This window comes from Panthera pardus, unplaced genomic scaffold (assembly GCF_024362965.1).
Source record: "Panthera pardus isolate Hobbes unplaced genomic scaffold, ASM2436296v1 HiC_scaffold_6, whole genome shotgun sequence".
NCBI lineage: Eukaryota > Metazoa > Chordata > Mammalia > Carnivora > Felidae > Panthera > Panthera pardus.
The window spans coordinates 95,238,608-95,259,244 of NW_026526991.1; the positions used below are offsets into that span (position 1 = coordinate 95,238,608).

Sequence of the window (20,637 nt, forward strand, 5' to 3'; positions counted from 1 at the left end):
AATCCAAAATCTGAAGCTTCTAAGTCAAGGAAAGGTCTCCTTAGTGCCTAGCGAGGACTATGCTGTGAAGGGAGATTTAAAACAATGTGACCTTTTCCTAGCAAGACCCTCAAGTACATCATCTGCAGAGATAAAATGTATTGTTTACCAGTCTTTTGCTACAACAGGAAAATGACTCCAATGGGAAATCACTGTGGAGTTTCCTTTGATAGCTCTTTAAAGCCAAGTATTTGCAACATCATTGTAATTCCAGAGGAGGTCATCCTCTGGATACAACCCGTAGAGTTAGTTTCACGCAACCTTTGTTCACAGGGATTCTCAGTCAACATAGCCTCCTATAGCTCTTGGTTAAAACCAGGACGTAGCTGTTGGCTGTATTATGTCCAGCATAATAAGTTACAATGGCTTAGTGCTTTAGGTTTGAAAGTTCTTCACACAGACCGGGTGGAGATGTTGTCTAAGGTCTGAACCTTTGGCGAGTTAAGTATCAGTGGTTTGGTAAAATTGCATCTGTTTGCACGTACACAGAGGTGTGGGCGAGCAAGCATTGATTCAGAAATACACTTCTACAACCTATGCCCTATTCTTTCCCATTCATTCACTCGACAAATATATTTTAGTTAAATATTTATTGAGTACTTATTAGGTACCAGGTACTATGCTAAATGTCAGGGGATACATTTTTTTTTTTTAATTTTTTTTCAACGTTTTTTTAATTTATTTTTGGGACAGAGAGAGACAGAGCATGAACGGGGGAGGGGCAGAGAGAGAGGGAGACACACAGAATTGGAAACAGGCTCCAGGCTCCGAGCCATCAGCCCAGAGCCTGACGCGGGGCTCGAACTCACAGACCGCGAGATCGTGACCTGGCTGAAGTCGGACGCTTAACCGACTGCGCCACCCAGGCGCCCCAGGGGATACATTTTAATAACTATAGCAGGCACCATTATATTATTATCTATACTTATAAACAGTAAATCCGGGCAGAATCCGAATGCCTTTGTTGAGGCTTGACCTGCGCGTGAGGGCTAACTGCAGAACTGTTAACTGTAATTGAGGACCCTCCATGCCTGGAATTATCGAAAGCAGATTCTCACAGCCAGGCCCCGGATAGAAAGCAGTGTAAAGTCCCGAAGGGAGAAACCGCCCTCAGAGGTTGCCCCTTTGGGAGGGGACCGAGTCCGGGACACAGAGGCAGAGGCAGAATGCAGGGCACACGTTTTGCACCGTCTGACTTTCCTCTGGTGTGGGCGCGCGTCCTGCGGCCTCGGGAAGGAGCGGGCGCTGCTGCAGGCCCGCGGACAATCCAGCGGGTCGCGCCCACGCCCCTCGCGGGGGCCGCAGCAGGGCGGGTGGGGTGGCAGCGGCCGGCTGCTTCCCAGGCTGTGCGCGATCGCCGGGCGTCTGGAGCCACCGCGGGGAGGGGCTCCCGGAGGACCGCGCTCCAAGTGGCCGGGAAGCAGCTCCGGGTTGCAGGGAAGGAATGTGCCCTTCCACCTCCCCCTCCCCTCCGCCTCCGGCCAACTTTCTGCCGCCGCAACGGAAGCAGGAACTGGCGAAGCACACGCCCCCCGGGCCGGCCGGGAGCTGCGGAGCATCCCTGCCGCCCTCGCCGATACCCTCGCGCGGATCTGCCGCTCCTTCCTCGGGAGCGCGTCGGGGCTGCCCTCGCGCGGGTGGGACACGGGAGCCCCCGGGTCGCGGAGCTTCCAGGTAAAGGCGTCACCGCCCTCCCCCCCAGACCGGCCGCGGGCTGCGCCTCCAGCGCGGAGAGTGCAGCCCCCCTCCTACTCCTGGGGCGAGGCCCCTCCACCTCTCCCGGAGCGCCAGGGACCGGGTTGGGGCGAGGAAGGGCTGGCCCGGGGTCTTGGTGGGATCGCGGGCCCCCAGAGGGGATCTCCAGGCTCGCGTAGCAGCACCTGTCTTAAGTGGCCCTGGCTCCGCGTCGTCATCAGGAAAGACAGAAGAATGCTCAGTGAGCGACACGCATTTCCTCAAAGGAAGGGAAAGAAAATGATTTCCAATATCTGACACGGTTTTGCACAAGTGCGTTTTAGTGGCTATTGTAAGCAGGCGTCAAAGTTCAGTGCCTCCTGAACTTCCTCCCACCTGTATCTTTTTCACGCTTTCAACAGAATTCAACTTGACTGTGGACCTTTAAGGCCTAAGTAATAACGATTAGAAGAATTACAGAGGTTGAGTATCCTTAGCGCGATAAACTCTTCAGTAACTTCTGGCAGTCCAGGCGCCATGAAGATTCTGCATAGAGAAAACACAGTTCCTGCCCCATCCCCTGTCATAGTTCTGGTTTCTTTGCAAAAACTTAAGGAGAGATTCTGTCAGAATCCTTGCAAAGTAAGACATTGGCCTGGTTTTCCTCTTTTTGCTCCTGTCTGGTTTTCTTTAGGGCTAGAAAAGAGACTTGCAAGATGCGGCAACATGAAAAAAGGTCACTTGTGCCAGGATTCTTAACCTGGAGAGCCACGGCTAGTACTCTGAAAGTCTGTGAACTTCAGTGGCAAAATTTATTTTAGTAGCCTCTCACTGAAATGTAACATTTCCTCTAAGAGGCATGTGATCAAAAGCCTTGGTAGAGTTAGACACAGCTGTAATTTGCCATCAGTAGAAATCACAGGTGTTTTCGTATTATATTACTGATTACACAGATCTCAAGTATCCTGTTCATTCAACACTACTTCAAAATTATGGCAGTTATTAGATGTACTGCTTGATATTTGATAGGTTAATAAAGAAGCACAGATATCTCACAATTGTTTCTATTTTGACTGAAAACGGGGTTAATAATAGGATCTATCTCATAAGGATCAGGAATCTATTTCATTAGGATTCTTGTAAGGATTAAATGACATGACACTTGTAAAGTGCTTAGTATAGAGACTGGCATGAGAGAAACATAAATGTTACTTGTTATTTGTTTACAAAAGTTGGATACAACAGCAAGGAAGCTATTGGACTTGTATGGTTACTATATATGGGTAATATATACTCTTTTTTTTTTTTTTTTGCTTTTTAACTATTTGTGTTGTTTTTTACTATTTTGTTGTTTTAAAGACTATTTGTTTATATTAGGGATCACTCTTTTTTTTTTTTTTTTAAAGATTTTATTAGTAAGTAATCTAATCTCTACACCCAATGTGGAGCTTGAACTCGCAACCTGGAGATCAAGAGTTCCACACTCTGCGGACTGAGCCAGCCAGGCGCCCAATGTTAGATTTCACTCTTTACGTTGTACAGTTCTATGGGTTTTGGCAGATGTGAAGACATGTGTCAACCGTTACAGTATCATTTAGAATGATTTCACTACTCTAAAAATCCCCTGTGTTCCACCTGCGCATCCTTCCCTTCCTCCTCCTGGCAACCACTGATTTTTTTTTTTTTTCAACCACTGATATTTTGACTGTTGATGTAGTTTTGCCTTTTCCAGAATGTCATATAGTTGACAAGAAGTCATATCTTTCAGACCGGTTTCTTTCACTTAGCAGTATGCAATTGTGGTTCCTCTATGTACTTCTGTGGTTTGATAGCTCATTTCTTTGTACTACTGAATAGTATTCCATTATATGGATGTACCACATTTTGTTTATCCATTCACCTATTGAACGATGTCTCATTGTCTCCAGTTTTTGACAATGATGTAGAAAGTTACTATAAACATATATACATAGATTTTTTTTGGTAGGATTTGGTTTTGTCAGTTTTTTGGATTTTAGTCATTCTAATAGGTGCATAGTGGTATCTTGTCATTTGAATTTACAGTTCCCAAATGATTATGATGTTGAGCACCTCCTCTTATGCTTATTTGTTATCTATATATCTCCTTTGAGATCCACATGGGGCTTGATCCCAGGAACTGTGAGACCATGACCTGAGCCAAATCCAAGAGTCAGATACTTAACCAGTTGAGCCACCCAGGTGCCCCAACTTTGCTCATTTTTAATTGGGTTGTGTTTTAAAGTTCTTTGTATATTTTAGCTACCTTATCAGATGTGTGTTTTGCAAATATTTCTCCCAGTCTGTGGCTTATCTTTTTATTCTCTGAATAGTGTCTTGGGCACAGCAGATGTTTTAATTTTAATGAAATCCAACCTATCAATTTTTTTTTCTTTCATGGATTGTGCTTTTGGTATCGTATCTAAAAAATCATTGCTTAATCTAAGTCCACAAAGATTTTTCTCCTATGTTATATTTTTACTATATTAAAACTATTTTAACATTTTTAAAAATATTTTATTTTTAAGTAATCTCTACACCAACATGGGGCTTGCACACACAATACCAAGATCAAGATGAGCCAGCCAGGCACCCCTCTAGGAGTTTTAGAGTTCTGCATTTTACATTGAAGTCTATGATCCATTTTGAGTTAGTTTTTGTAAATGATGGAAGGTTTGTGTCTAGATTTATCTTTTTGCATATGGATGCCCAATTATTCTGTCACCATTTTTAAGAAGACTATCCTCTGTCCATTGAATTGCCTTTGCTCTTTTGTTAAAGAGCAGTTGACTCTATTTGTGTGGATCTTTTTCTGGGCTTATTATTCTGTTCTATTGTTCTGTTTGTCTATTCTTTTGCCAGTAGCACACACTTTTTTTTTTTTTTAAGTTTATTTATGTTGAGAGAAAGAGCACAAACAGGGTAGGGGCAGAGGGAGAGGGAGAGAGAGGGAGAGAGAGGGGAAGAGAGAGAGAGAGAGAGAGAACAAACAGGGTAGGGGCAGAGGGAGAGGGAGAGAGAGAGAGAGAGAGAGAGAGAAGATCCCAAGCAGGCTCTGCGTTGTCATTGCACAGCCCGATGCAGAGCTCAGTTTCATGAATGGTGAGATCATGACCTGAGCTGAAATCAAGAGTCTGATGCTTAACCGACTGAGCTACCCAGGTGCCCCTACACTGTCTTGATTACTGTAACTTTGCAGTAAGTATTGAAATTAGGTAGTGTCAGTTCTCCAATTTTGTTCTTCTTCAGCATCATGTTGCCCATTCTGGGCCTTTCTGCATTTCATGTAAACTTTAAAATCAAAACTTTGCAATGAATCTATAGATCAAATTGAGAAGAATGGACATCTTTTTTTTTTTTTTTAACGTTTATTTATTTTTGAGACAGAGAGAGACAAAGCATGAACAGGGGAGGGGCAGAGAGAGAGGGAGACACAGAATCTGAAACGGGCTCCAGGCTCTGAGCTGTCAGCACAGAGCCCGATGCAGGGCTTGAACTCATGGACCGTGAGATCATGACCTGAGCCGAAGTCGGATGCTTAACTGACTGAGCCACCCAGGCGCCCCAAGAATGGACATCTTAATATTGATGAACATGGAACATCTCTCCATTTATTTAGTTTAGTTTTGTTTTTTGATATTTTACATCAGCGTTTTGTAGGCATATTAAACAAATTTTTAAAAAATGTTTATTTGTTTTTGAGAGAGACACACACACAGCGTGAGCAGGGGAGGGGCAGAGAGAGAGACACACACAGAATCTGAAGCAGGCTCCAGGTTCTGAGCTGTCAGCACTGAGCTGGACACTGGGCTCAAACTCACAAACCATGAGATCGTGACCTGAGTTGAAGTTGGAGGCCTAACTCACTGAGCCTTCCAGACGCCCCTCTAGGCACACTTTAAAAACTACTTTGATAATTATATTTCATATAACTGACTTCTTTCATAATCCTAATATATTTCATTTTTCATTATATATATGTATTTTATTAATTTATTTTTTAAAGAATTTATAGGTTTGTTTTGTTTTGTTTTGTTTTTTAGAGGAAGAGAGTGCGTGAAAGCAGGGGAGAGGGGCAAAGAGAGAGAGGGGCAGAGAGAGAAAGACAGAAGCTTAAGCAAGCTCCACACCCAGCACAGAACTGGACACAGGGCTCAATCCCACTACCCTGGGATGGTGACCTGAGCTGAAATCAAGAGTTGGACACTCAGCTGACTGAGCACCCCTCATTTTTATATTTTCAAACCTGTCTCTCAGAAAAGATCCTAAGCCTCACCAGACTACCAAAGAGTTCGGGTTCATGACAGAAGAAGGAGGAGGAGGAGGAGAATGAGATTGAAGAGGAAGTATTTCTGCTCTACAGTATGCTTCAGTGAACAATTTGTATTCTCAAAATGAATGAATTCCCTCTACTGACCAGCTAACTCTTAGAATTAGATTATTAGAGTTACCTGTCTCTGATTTGATACTTAAGGAGAGGCAGCCACAAGAAAGGCAGCCCCAGTTTCCTCATCTATAAAATGAGGGAAATAGTAGCTCTTTTTTTTTTTTTTTTTTTTGCAGACCTATTATCAGGATTAAATGGGATAATATATGTATATTTCATAGCACATTGCCTACCACCTAGTAGGTGATTTTAAAATGCTGGTTGTTGGGGTGCCTGGGTGGCTCAGTCGGTTGAGCGTCCGACTTCAGCTCAGGTCACGATCTCGCGGTCCGTGAGTTCGAGCCCCGCATCGGGCTCTGGGCTGATGGCTCAGAGCCTGGAGCCTGCTTCCGATTCTGTGTCTCCCTCTCTCTCTGCCCCTCCCCCGTTCATGCTCTGTCTCTGTCCCAAAAATAAATAAACATAAAAAAAAAAAATAAAATGCTAGTTGTTAATACTGAGAAAGAAACTCTGCTCAAGCCTGTTATCACTGCTTCATCAGTGGCTAGAGATTTTGTGTCCTCTCCCCTCTTGGTTAGGAGAAGCAAGAAGAGGAAGGATTCTAGAACTTTGGGGGTAGGCCTCTTGTTTATATCTCTTCCTTCATAGGTATTTGTCAGCTTTTAAGCACTGATGGGATAGTATACATGTTTGTGCTAATTAGTTCTTTACCAAGTTTTTAATGAAGGTTGTCTTGATCTATTAAAAGTGAAACATAAAAAATGCTTGTTTATTTCTGTTTTGTAAATCATGAGCTGTTGACATTGACTTGAAGGAAATGAAATGTATCTTCGTGAGATTTATTAAAAGAAACAAAACTCATTGATGATTTTCTATTTTTGTTCTAGAGAGAAATTCCATGATCTGTACAATCTTCTTGAAGCAAACTCAGACCAGAGGGAGGATTATCCTTGACCTTGGAAGACTAGGCTGAATTGAAATTTAAAATGTCCTTTAGGGAAGAATGGGGCTTGAGTTACACTTTTGTGGTAATTTGCTTCCTGACACTGAGGCTGTCCACCAGTCAGAACTGCCACACGAAGAGTCTAGAAGATGTTGTCATTGACATCCAGTCATCTCTTTCAAAGGGAATTAGAGGCAATGAACCTGTACATACATTAACTCAGGAAGACTGCATTAATTCTTGCTGTTCAACGAAAAACATAACAGGTAAGTAATAGTCCCTTGGCAACTCTTCATTTTAAGTGTTCTGTGATATAAGTAGCTGGCTGATCTGGCTACATACTTTATTCTAGTGATTCTCAATGGGGTAGAAATGTGGGTAACAAATTCACTGGGAACATGTGCCACAAGTGTGTCCTCCCCTCCCCTAAGCTGGGTCAAAGTTACTGATGAGTGTGTGTGTATATCACCCAGGTGTGTAGGTAGAAAAAAGGTTGAGAACCACTGGTGTTATGTTCTAATAGGCATCTAAGATGCTGGAAACAAAAACCCTTAAGGGACATGGGAAGTTGTTTGGACTGACCCAGTCACATGACACAGAGGAAAGAGGCTCACAGGTCTGAGCCATACCTTTGCATGTTTCAAGTTCCAGACTTGAGAAATATTTATCCAAGAGAAACTGGTCATTTTCCAGTTGTTTTTGACCCTGTCCTAATTCCCTAAATGAAAAGTAAATAAATAACCAACCACAAAAAAACACCCACACTAAATTTATTGAGCACCGAATGCCTTGCTGAATGCTGGAGACAAAACAATGAATAACATGGAAAAGGCCTTGCCATCAAGGAGCCTAGAAGAGCTAGTCAACATTGGAGTAATGCTTCTTACCTGACTCACTGGCCAACCGAATCATACGTTTTCTCTTATATCTTTGGTTTCTCTTCTTTGTATAATGGGTGTGGTATAGTCAGAAATGTATGCATATAATCTTGGTTTCTGGTTCCTGTTAGAGCTCCTAAAAACCTTGCCGTTTCCTGAGCCTAGGAGCTTCTTTCGTTATTCATTATGAGCCCCTTTCAACCACACCTGAGTTACGACTGTTGGTGGCTCCCTAGGTAGCTCCAGGATGGGAACTCGTCACCAGAAAGACCCAGCCTTGATTAGAAATTTGGAATTTTCAGCTCCACCCCCACCTGTAGGTAGAGGAGAAGGGCTAGAGATTGAATTCAGTCACCAGTGGCCAATGATTTAATCAGCTGTGCCCACATAATGGAATCTCCATAAAAAAATCCCTAAACACAGGTTTAGAGAGCTTCCACATTGGCAGACACATCCACATGTGCAAAAGGATTGTTCACTTCAGGTACACCGGGACGGAAGCTCCTGCACTCAAGACCCTTCTGGACCTTGCCCTATGTACACTTCATTTGGCTATTCATTTGTGTTTTCAATGATAAACTATCATAGTAAGTATAGCCTTTTCCTGAGTCCTGTGAGTAGTTCTAGCAAATTATCAAACCTGAAGTAGGGGTGGTGGGAGCTTGGATTTATGGCCAAGTCGGGCAGAAGCGTGAGTAACCTGGGAGCTGATACTTTTGACTGGCCTCTAAGTGAGGACAGTCTTACAGGACTGAGCCCTTAAACCTATGGAATCTGATGCTAACTCCAGGTAGTTAGTGTAAGAATTGAATTGAATCATAAGACATTGAGTCAGTGCCCTGGAGAATTGGAGTATTAGTGTGGAAAAGATACCACATATTTGATGCCAGGAGGAAAAAAAAACTTTCAATGGTTTTCTCAAACTCAGCAGTGTGCTTTGATATTCTCTATAGGAGTAATTTATGGAAATTACAGAGATTTAATTTAAATTTCCAGTTTTTCTTTAAATGTTGATATCAACATTTATGTGAAATAGCAAATCATCTGCAAACAGGACTGAATGCTGTGTGGGTGTTTGCTGGCAACACAGGAAACCTTGCATTTCTTTTCAGCTCCATAATGGGTGTTAGTGAGAAATGAGGGTTTGCTGTTTTATTGTATAAGCAGAATTACTGTTACTGCTTTACGGTAAGTAGAGATAATTGTGGGTCTCCTTTAACGGATCTCAGACTGTTTCTTCATTTATTGAGCTATGGTCTTTAAGTGCTTTGACAATTTGCTCATAACCACAGATTTTAGAAAGATGCCCAGGGGCGCCTGGGTGGCTGAGTTGGTCGAGTGACCAACTTCAGCTCAGGTCATGATCTCATGGTCCGTGAGTTTGAGCCCCGCATCGGGCTCTGTGCTGACAGCTCGGAGCCTGGAACCTGCTTTGGATTCTGTGTCTCCCTCTCTCTCTCTCTGCCCCTCCCCTGCTTGCTCTCTCTCTCTCTCTCTCTCTCTCTCTCTCTCAAATAAAATTAAATTTAAAAAATTATTTAAAAAAAGGAATTATTAAGAAAAAAGAAGTACAAAGGACACAAAGTTTTGCATACAACTTGGGGGGGCTTATGGACCTTTCCCTTTACCTCCATGCCCCCCAAAAATGGTATTGCAGAATTATCCCATTGCTGAGAAAGGAAAAACTAAAGTACCTTTCTTGTTGCCTGGTTTTCTGCCTAAAACCCCTGCAGAAACTAACTGAGTCTTCTTTCCAAATGCGGCAGTCAAGGTTGATCCTCACCATTGCCTGATTTGAAGAAGTTGTGCTGATGGCCAGTTATGCAGAATATTTTCCCCTGGCTTTATTGAGATATATTTGGCATGTAACATTGTGAAAATATATACAGTGCGATGATTTGTTACATGTATATATTGTGAAATGACTACTACAACAAGGTTAGTTAATACGTGTGTGTGTGTGTGTGTGTGTGTGTGTGTTTAGAAAGAGCATGCATTTTTAATAATTAGCCTATGTGCCTCTTAACCTTCATCCTGGGGCACGTGGGTGGCTGAGTCGGTTAAGCATCTGACTTTGGCTCAGGTCGTGATCTCACAGTTTGTGAGTTCGAGCCTCACATTGGGCTCTGTGCTGACAGCTCAGAGCCTAGAGTCTGCTTCAGATTCTGTGTCTCCCTCTCTCTCTGCCCCTTGGCTGCTCACTCTCTCTCTCTCAAAAATAAATAAAAAAGCATTAAAACAAAACAAAACAAAACCTTATCCTGACCAGGGGTATACTGATGCCTCAAGGGTCTTAGGCCAAGATGTGAGATGGCACCAGATTGAGACCAAAGCCAGCTCTAGACCATGATGAATAGAAAGAATGATTTCTACTGGACATAGGTGGAAGAGAAAAAGAAGCAAGAAATGAAAGTTAAGAGTAAAAAGTTTGAAAGGAATGAAAATGGAAAAGCAGAAATAAGGAAGAGTAGAAATGTGAAGAAGAAAAATCAAAAGACGAATGGTACTGATAAAGGTAAAACATAGACTTTGTCCTCCATACACTACTCAGGTCCTTTGTGGAAGGAGGCAATGATGGTGTGATGCTAAATTTAGGGACTCTACTCAAGAAAGCCAGACTCATGGCTTCATAGGTGTCTGATATAGGTGTCTGCCTTTGGGATATGAGAGATACATGAAATCATTAGGTTAGATCCATTTCTTAAGTTCCAACTCAGTTGGGAGTTGTGTAAAGATCGCAAAGTCAGTATTTCTGTGTGTATTTTGATGGATATTTGAGCAAATGGAAGGCTTATCTAAAGAATTAAATGCATTATTTTTTTTAAAAAAAGAATTAAGTGTACTATTTAAAGTGGGTTTTGCCAAAATTACCTTAATTCAGATTTTTTAACCCAATGTCTTCACAAATTGCTGTAAGTACTAAGGAAGAGGAAACGAATTAGTGGTCAGCAAGCAAATGCACAACATGAACAAAGGTATTTGTGTTGGACAGCAGAAAAAATAATTGCCATCCTCTTTAGAATATCCTATTTCAGTGTAATGCTTATGATACCTTTAATTTCAGGAGACAAAGCGTGTAACCTGATGATCTTCGACACTCGAAAAACAACTAGACAGCCCAACTGCTACCTATTTTTCTGTCCCAGTGAGGAAGCCTGTCCCCTGAAACCAGCAAAGGGACTTATGAGTTACAGGATAATTAGAGGTAATAAAAGCATTGTTCTTTTTCTTTGGTGATTGGGATTATTTAAGGACATGGTTCATGTGAAAGATTTTCTACAAAAGAATCTAAGTAAAACTACCAAAAGTAGTCACAAATATAGAGGCACACCAGAAATCTCTCATGATTTAAAATTCGGTCTATTAAACCAAACATCTGTTTTCCAATGAAAGATCTCTGAATGATGGTATTTTGTGTTGTTTAGCTTTTTGTTTCTACCTTCCTGAGATAAAAGGCACACAGACCTTTCATGAAAACATTTTGAAACACCTCTTTAGAAAATGTAAGAGGCACTGGAATAAGGTCTCTGTGGTCCACGGTCTGTTTTAAAAGGGTTAAGACCCGGCTGCCTGGGTGGCTCAGCTGGTCCAACTTCGGCTCAGGTCATGATCTCACTGTCCACGGGTTCGAGCCCTGCATCGGTCTCTGTGCTGACAGCCCAGAGCCAGGAGCCTGCTTCAGATTCTGTGTCTCCCCCTCTCTCTGCTCCTCCCCCACTTGTGCTCTGTCTCGTTCTCAAAAATAAATAAACATAAAAAATTTTTTCAAAGGGTTAAGATCTATGTGAGTATGTAAAATTCTAGTACATTTGTCTTTAGGTTCTAATTATTTTATAATCACATTATGTGAAATCAAACACCCTGGATTTTTTTTTTTTTTCAACGTTTTATTTTTATTTTTGGGACAGAGAGAGACAGAGCATGAACGGGGGAGGGACAGAGAGAGAGGGAGACACAGAATCGGAAACAGGCTCCAGGCTCTGAGCCATCAGCCCAGAGCCTGACGCGGGGCTCGAACTCACGGACCGTGAGATCGTGACCTGGCTGAAGTCGGACGCTTAACCGACTGCGCCACCCAGGCGCCCCCACCCTGGATTTTATTACCTAGACCTGGAAGGAGGTTCATTCAAGAAGTATTTACCAAGCATCCACCATGTGCCAAATTCTGTGCAAGGCATTGGAAATACAGTCTCCATTCTGAACATATTTGTTCAGAATTTAGAAAATAAACAAGTAAAAAATAATATAATAATTTGGATATGTCTTGGTGAGATTTTGGCTTGTTAATATTTTTTAAGTTTGTTTATTTATTTATTTAGTTTTGAGAGAGACAGAGACAGCGTGAGCAGGGGAGGGGCAAAAAGAGAGGGAGAGAGAGAGAATTCCAAGCAGGCTCTGCACCCTCAGCTCAGAACCAGACGTGGGGCTCAAACTTACAAAACCGTGAAATCATGACCTGAGCTGAAACCAAGAGTCAGATGCTTATGCCAACTGAGCCACCCAGGCACCCTGGCTTGCTAATGTTCAGGGTGAAATGTTTTCAGTATCAAGTGTCCTTTTATTTAAGTCTTAGACAGTTTTTTTTCACTATACCCTTGGCTATTAATAATATTCTATTTGCTCATTTACTCAATAAACATCAAATGTTATTTAGCATCTCCTATATGTGCCAAACACTTTTTCTGCCCCAAGAACACAAAAATGGAAACATGGAAAACAAGGTTTTTACCTCTGGAACTTATGTTTTAGGAGGGAGAGACAATAACCATCCTAAATAAGTAATCAAGAAAAATATTATAAGTAATAAAAAAAAAAAGTAATCAAGAAAAATATCATCACAAGTGTTAGGCTGATGATTGAGCTAAGACAATGTAATAGATGATCACTGAGTGGACCCTCTTGAGTAGGTGATCAGAGGAAACCATCTGTGAAGAAGTAACCCCTCAACTGAGATCTGAATGGTAAGAAGCCAGATGTGAGAAGATCTGGGAAGACCTTCAGGCAGAGGAAATAGCCTGTTTCAATATCTTGAGGCAGAATGATTTCAGTCTCAGTCTCAGCTGGCTGATTCATAGTGAACCTTATAAAGAGTGACATACAGGGGCACCTGGGTGTCTCAGCCGGTTAAGGGACTGGCTTCGGCTAAGGTCATGCATGATCTCATGGTTCATGGGATCGAGCCCTGAATAGGGCTTTGCACTGCCAGTGCGAAGCCTGCTTGGGATTCTCCTTCTCTTTCCCCCTCTCTCTCTCTCTTCACCTCCCTCACTCCTGCTCTCTCTCTCTCTCTCAAGAGAAACAAACTTAAAAAAAAAAAAAGTGATACGCAAGAAGTATGAAAAGCGGAGAGATCACATAAAGCTTTGTAAGCCAAGGTAGGAAGTTCTTATTTTAGGTGTCTAATGGGAAGCCATTGGAAGTTTTCAGTAGGCGCGTAACATGGTGTTTTCAAGGTGATTTCTCAAAGCTCACTGTGACTGCTCTCCTGGGGAGGGACACCAATGCGGCAGCAAGAGAGGAAGTGGGAAGACTCGGTAGGAGGCAGAGGCAAGATCCAAGTGGAAGGCCATGACATTGTGGACCAGGGAGGTGGCAGATGAGGTAGAGAAGTAAACATACAGCTGTTTCAGAGGAAGAGCCGATGGTGTGGGATGGTTGTGATGGCAAGGGAAACAGAAGTATTGGAACTGAGTCCTAGTTTCCTCGTTTTTGGCTTGAAAGTCTAGATGGATGGTGGTACCATCTACTGAGCTGGGGAAGATTAAGGAGACTGGTTTTAGGGTTGGGAGGGGGAGTGCACTCAAGGATTGTCTTGTGACTATTTTATGTGTGAGGTACTTTGGGGAATGATACTGCCCAGGGTGCCTGGGCTCAGACTCCACTCTGTCCCCTGTGTCTGAGTTTTGGTTAATGAACCAGATGTATCAAACATTCCCTAAAACAGGAGCATAAAGCACAAATTATTTGTGTAAATTCTGCCTAAATAGTGATATAAACCAACTATAAGAAAACTGGCATAAGGTACAAAAGTTTCGGTTTTGCTAGATGAAGAAAGCTCTGGAGATGGATGAGGGTGACAGTTGCAGAGAATGTGAATATACTCAATGCCACTGAACTGTATACTTACAGAGTTAAAGTGGTAAATAGTATGTACATTTTACCACAGTTTTCAATTTTTAAAAAAATTTTAAAAGTTTATCTATTTTGAGAAAGAGTGTGTGCGCAAGCAGGGCAAGGGGCAGAGAGAGAGGGAGAGAGAGAATCCCAAGCAGGCGACATGGGGCTTGAGCTCACGAACCTCCTTGAGCCAAAACCTTGGTCATGATCTCATGGTTCGTGAGTTTGAGCCCCACGTCACCTGCTTCTCTCTCTCTCTTTCTGGCCATCATCCTGCTTGCACCCACACTCTCTCAAAATAAATAAACATTTTTTTTTTTTTTTAGATATTGATTTTTAAAAAACACTAGGCATAGAACAAATTAGCCTTTCAAAACACTTAAAACCTTACTTTCTGTGGACACTGTCTTGTCCTGCCCTTTTGGGGCATCAGTGGGCAGATCTTCTGGCTGCCCCAGATCTTCATGGCTCCTTGCCTTTGTGCCTGTGCGTAAATCATCTGGGCTAAAAATATTGGAGCCTATAGTGTGGTGGTGATACTTCTTGCTGTTCCTCTTTGATCACCTGGAACATTGCAGAGCCTGTTAGCCAGGGATGGGAATTCAGCAGCAAATGGATATGCCAGGCTTAGTGTCCAAAGAGGTCAGGGCTCAAGACACTAACCGGAATGTTTGCTCTTCTTCTGGAACTCCCATCATGTGGCATTTGGACTGCAACGTTCCGCCCTTGTTATCCCTTCTCACTACCTCTTCTTCATTCTGCCCCTTCTTCTATCAGCGCGCTTCCCTGTATCTGTCTTCTATTTCATAACTAAAGCACAACATTAAAGAAATTACAGGTAACTTAATCCAGCAATTCTACTTCCATAAAACCTTAAAGACGCAAGACCAAAACAAGAAAAAGCTATTGGTTTGAAGCATGTTTTTTTGTGAAATTAGTTTGAAAAGTAAAAAACGAGGAGCAGCATAAATGTCCCGTTGCCTGAGAATGGTTGGGTATAAAATATGATGGATCCATTTGAGAGAGGTTGAGCGTCACGCTCTTGGTTTTGGCTCAGGTCATGATCTCACGGTTCGTGGGTTCGGGCACCTCATCGGGCTCTGTGCTGAGGGTGTGGAGCCTGCTTGGGATTCTCTCTCTCTCCCTCTCTCTCTCTCCCGCTCTCTGTCTCATAATAAATAAACTTAAAAAAAAAAATAAGTTTGAGGTATATAAATAAACATAATTCCAGGTGAAAAACACCTGGGTTTTTTTTTCAAATACATGAAAAATTTAACTCTAAGGCACACAGAAATGTTAATAGTTGCTGAGACATAATGATAAAAACCATAGTTGAATTTGTTTTATAATTTCCATATACTTCTGTAATGTTGTTGCTTTTATAATCCATGTATAAAAGAGGGAATATGAGGTAAAGATTCTCTCCAGTGGAAATGGGAGAAAAGGGAACTTTGGCATGTGTGTAAATCTTTACTGGGAGGCTGTGAAGGTCATAAAGTCGGATTAGAATTAAACAGTTCCTGTGGCAGCCACCAGGGGGCGCCATCAGCCCAGAGCAGGTTGAAGAGCAAAGTGGCACGGACCCTAGACATCATGTGCTGCAGGCTTTATACATACAGGATGTTTACAAATTGTGTTTGTAATTCTCTTTATGAATCTGCCCATGTTGATGGACTGAGAGTCCCCCAGAAATAAATTATCTGCTTCCTGTTTAGAGTGAAATTAATAGATATCTGTTGGGTGGTTTGTTTCCAGATGAATTCCATTTCCTATAACGGATGGGCTAATATTTACAGACCAAAAGCTTGAAAGATGATAGTGTACTGTGTTCATTCTATAAAACCATTGCAACTTGGAATTATTTAATTTTTTCCCAGCTTTGCAGTGTGTCATTTCTACCGAGGACTAGAATAGGGAAGTTCAGAAACAATAAATTGGGAGTCTGTTTGCTCAGCTGGTTTCCAAGTAATAGTCAGTCCCTAAGTTTTTTATTTCATCAAGTCACTTGAAAATGAAACTCAAAAGAGAGATTGAGGGCGCAGGGCTGTTTTGCAGTCCCCGCTGGCTCATCTCTGTGAGAGTGAGAAAAAGCACCGCACCCCAATGGCAAACATCAGCGGGTGAGGTGAAGGGAGCAGGTGCACAGGATCCCTGCATGCCTCTAGGATCCTTGCCAATAGATGAATCTTATCAAGAAATGGGACTAGCCCTTGCTTTGCTTTATTTATGGACTGACATTCTTGAGAAAGAAAGCAGCTGTTTTGGTCATTCTTGTCAATGGCTTTATTTAAGTTCTGAGTTCACACACATCGCATTTACTTAGTCTTTTTTTTTTTAACTTTAAAATGGAATATGTTGAGTCCTGTTCTTTTTGAAAAATATCTGATGCTACCTAAAAATAGAGATGCTGTTTATCTCATGGTGATGTTATATCTATCATCGTGATGTAACCTGCAGCAGAAACTCTTTTCTCCAGCATTGTTGGAGGAAAGAGGAATTTCAATCATCTGAATTCTATTTTGGGGTAAAGTACTATATCCTAGAGCAGGTGTCTGCAGACTTTTTCTGTCAAGGGCCAAATGAGAAGTATTTTAGGCTTTCCAGGCCAGTATGGTTTTTTTTTTTAAAATTTTTTTAACATTTATCTATTTTTGAGAGACAGAGCATGAGTGGGGGAGGGGCAGAGAGAGAGGGAGACACAGAATCGGAAGCAGGGTCCAGGCTCTGAGCTGAGCTGTCAGCACAGAACCCGACATGGGGCTCAAACCCACGAACCGTGAGATCATGACCTGAGCCGAAGTCAGATGCTTAACCGACTGAGCCCCCCAGGAGCCCCTCCAGGCCAGTATTTTAGGTTTTATGGGCCATATGCAATCTGTTGTATCTATTCACCTCTGTCCTTATAGTGTGAAGTACCTGCAGACAGTGCATAAACAAATGAGCATGGTTACATGCCAATAAAACTTTATTTATAGACACTGAAATTTGAATTTTATATAATTTTCATGTGTCACAAAATATTATTCCTTTTTATTTTTGTCAGCCATTTAAAAATGTATATGTTAGCCCATAAGCCATATAAAGAGAAGTGACAAGCTAGATTTGGCCCTCGGGCCATAATTTGCTCACCCCTGTCCTAGACGGATTAAGGAGTGACCGTTCTAAAGGACCTGTTCCAGGTGTGATGCTTACAGAGTAATCGAAGATATTACAAATCGGAGGTCGCCTCTGGATGTTTGTTAGCAGAGAAGAGAATGGAATCTAGTTCAGACACTGGCACTGAGAGGAGTTGAAGAAGAAAGGGGGAAAGAGAACAGGGAAGAATGAACAAGGAAATGCTAAGAAATTCCTTTTCTTCCTTCCTTGTGTTTTCTGCAGTTCAGATCTAAGTGAAAATGATCAGCCAAGTAGCAGAGTGATACAGAGCAATTCAAATGATCCTTCCCTGCCCCTGATGGCTCCCGCAAACCTTTCCAATTTGAGCTGTGATGAATGGTGTGTGAGACTAAGAGCATAATTCTAAGCTTTCTGTCACCGTGAGGAGGATGTGAGGCTGGTCCCTCCGTAGCCAGCACTCGGAATTGTGTGATTTTTGGCTCTTTCTATCAGCACTGTGGCCATCCTAATTTCAAATTTGGTCCCACAGTCCTCAGACTCTAAGACATTGGCTCTGAAATTTTAATCCTTGAGAGTCACAGTGAAATCTCCCAAATTGCCTCCCTCCCCTGTGTGTGGTGCTGAAACCTGTTTTTTGATTGGACACTGTGTCATCAGCCTTCTGCTGCTGCTGTGGCCTCGGTGCCCTGGGAGGAGACCAGACCTTCCCTCCCGGCCCCTCCGCCTCCACCCTGTTGCAGGCAAATTGCAAGGATTCTGCCTCCGCTCCCCCTTGCCTTTCTTGCCTGAGGGTGCCCTTGCTACGAAATCTCTCTCGGTGATTGCTGCCTTCCCAGATGTCTTGTCAGTCCCAGGAGTTTCTCTCTGCCACTCGTCTTCCAGCCCTGTCACCCTGGCCCAGCCCTCTTCCCTGGCATCGGCCCCCGAAGTGTCTCCATCTTCCTAAACCTCTTGCTGCGGCTCCTGGACTCCTCTTAGCCCCCTTGCTCTGCTCCTCCCAGCTCTTCCTTCATTTGCCTGGTCCTCCTCCACACATTTCTTCTCTGTCCCACCACTCTAGAAATAAACCACAGCATCTGGTAGAGAGGCAGTGTCATCAGATTCTGATTTAGCAATTTGTATTTTTCCATTTTGCGCAAGTTTCTATGAAATGTCAAGTTTCAACAGTTTGGGGATTTACTGAACAAGCTGATATGTTTGTCTTTTTTTAACCTGCCTTCGCATGGAAATATTAAATCTCCCTTTAACTTTTCTCTACATTTTCAGACTTTCCAGCTCTGGCTAGAACTCATTTGCCAAGCCAAGAGTTAACCCAAGAAGGTTCTCTCATCCATGGCCAGTCTCCGCAGGTGATCATCACTCCCACACCCCCTCCTGTGACAGGTTATTCAGAGTCCACTGATAGCTTACAGAAAGGTGCCTTTTCTCAGAAGTTGGGGTCCTCAGATCACTTGGAGAAACTATTCGAGATTGATCAAGCGAGTACACGGTTCCCTGTTGATAAAGAAAAGGGCCATTCTCAGAGTTCACGGTTTTCTTCAGAACAAAACATAGCTCATCTGCTGCCCGAAAAGGTGACAACACTCCCCACTACCAAGGCTGTTTCCTCTCTGCATATCACCTCTGCCGCTCCAAAGCCTGCATTTCCCCCCACCACCAGTGCTCCAGTGATACCTTCTGTGACTTTTGAACCCGAGGGGGCCACCTCAGCTCCACCCCTAGCTGTGGTCACGTCTCAGCCCCCCACAAGCCTCTTGTCTACAATGTTGACACATGCTGAAGTTACACCCAAAGCTGGCGTAACTATGACAACAGTCTCAAACACCATCTTTGAGGCACCTACGGACTGGAAAGGCCCCCCAGAAACAGTGCCGGTTAGAGAAATTTCCAACCTATCTTTGAACACAGAGGGTGCCTATAACCCTGCTACGCTTTCTTTGTCAGCTGTGGATTCTTCTGCTGCCACATTACTTCTGTCAAATGTGGATTCTTCTGCTGCCACATTACTTCTGTCAAATGTGGATTCTTCTCCGAATAAAAGTGCTTCTCAGGAAAATGGGAAGGCCAGTCCAGGTGGTTCCTCCCTGAAGAGTGTTCCAGAAAGTCAGCATGGCCTCCCATTTGAAAAATGGCTCCTCATTGGGACCCTGCTGTTTGGTGTTCTGTTCCTAGCCATAGGCCTTGTCCTCTTGGGTAGAATGTTCTCAGAATCTCTCCGCAGGAGACGCTATTCAAGACTTGATTATTTGATCAATGGGATCTATGTTGACATCTAAGGGGGAAACTAGATGTCTCTTAATTCATGTTCTTCCTGGTAGTCCAAACACAGTGACTTTCTACTGACTTGCTGATCTTAGCAGGATTTTTGAAGTGTCTTGAAGACAGACAGATGCCCCCTACCACTTTCTTTTTGCTTGCTTTTTTCAGACAATGGGAGAAAGGAAACGAATTAGGTAATTTGAGTGATCTATCTCCAAAATATTCGCTGGAAACAAAGCTCTACCTAAAGTAATAAAGTATAATTGGCATATAAATTGAAAAATGACTGGCTGTTTGCAAGGAAAAGTGGTTAGGACTTCTAGGCTGCAGTTCATTAGCATTTCTGGTTCCAGATAAAGTCAACTGTTTATGATATTAATTCTAATAGATTTACTTTCCTTTTTATATGAATTCCAATAAAACTTATTCCAGATGTATTTCCTTCCAATTAAATATTTGAATAAATCTTTTGTTACTCAGTAATGTTCTTGTAAGTGACACGTCCAGCTGGATAACTTTCAGTTTATTCCCACCAGCAAAATGATTAAATGATGAAAATATGTGTTCTAAGTTAAAGTGACACCCCCCCCCCCCTTCCCATCAGTGAGCAAAGAGGTTCCTTTGGGATAATTCTAGCCGAAGATTAGTCTACATGGAGACAGTGATAAGTCACTTTTGCTAAACAGCCAAATCTACTTTGGGTCCATTCTAGTTAACTCTTCTGCCCCCCCCACACACACACAAAAAAAAGTAATACAGGAATATTCTAAACTTTATCAAGTTGAAAACATAACAGTGTTATTTATAAATCCTTATGTAAATTTTGCCAACAGTCAATTTTGGCTTTATGTGGAATAACATTGGAAACAATGGATAACGCTTACAATTATTGTTAAATGATTACTGTGCTGTAATTTTTGTGTGCATTTAAAAAATTCATTTATTTTGAATTCCAGTATAGTTAACATACAGTGTTATATCAGTTTCAGCATACAATAAGTATGCTGTAATTTTTATTGATTAGCTATTGAAATGCCTGAGCAATGCCTTTAATAAAAATAGTTTGCCGGACGAATTACAGTGAGGTGACTAAGAATCCAGGAAGCTGCCTGGGTCAGTTTGACATCTGAGTCTCTGGACTTCAGTTTGCTTATCTGCAAAAGAAGAGGTTGTCCCTTCCTGGAGTCACCAGGGTTTTTAAAGAT

At 42.4% G+C, this 20,637-nt stretch overlaps 1 protein-coding gene across 3 annotated transcripts; it reads left to right on the forward strand.

The window, feature by feature from the left end:
• Positions 1–1,573: 1,573 nt before the first annotated feature.
• MANSC1 (MANSC domain containing 1) lies at positions 1,574–19,915 on the forward strand. 3 transcript variants are annotated; one of them, XM_019451992.2, is made up of 5 exons: positions 1,581–1,713; positions 7,006–7,327; positions 11,004–11,144; positions 18,440–19,168; positions 19,202–19,915. In XM_019451992.2, exons 2-5 carry the CDS (start codon positions 7,105–7,107, stop codon positions 19,447–19,449), a joined length of 1,341 nt encoding a protein of 446 aa, XP_019307537.1. In that variant the 5' UTR covers positions 1,581–1,713; positions 7,006–7,104; the 3' UTR covers positions 19,450–19,915. The 3 variants fall into 3 exon arrangements, with proteins under 3 accessions (XP_053751273.1, XP_019307537.1, XP_019307535.1); XM_019451990.2 differs by having other exon boundaries at positions 18,440–19,915; XM_053895298.1 differs by lacking the exon at positions 11,004–11,144 and having other exon boundaries at positions 1,574–1,713; positions 18,440–19,915.
• The last annotated feature ends 722 nt before the right edge of the window (positions 19,916–20,637 follow it).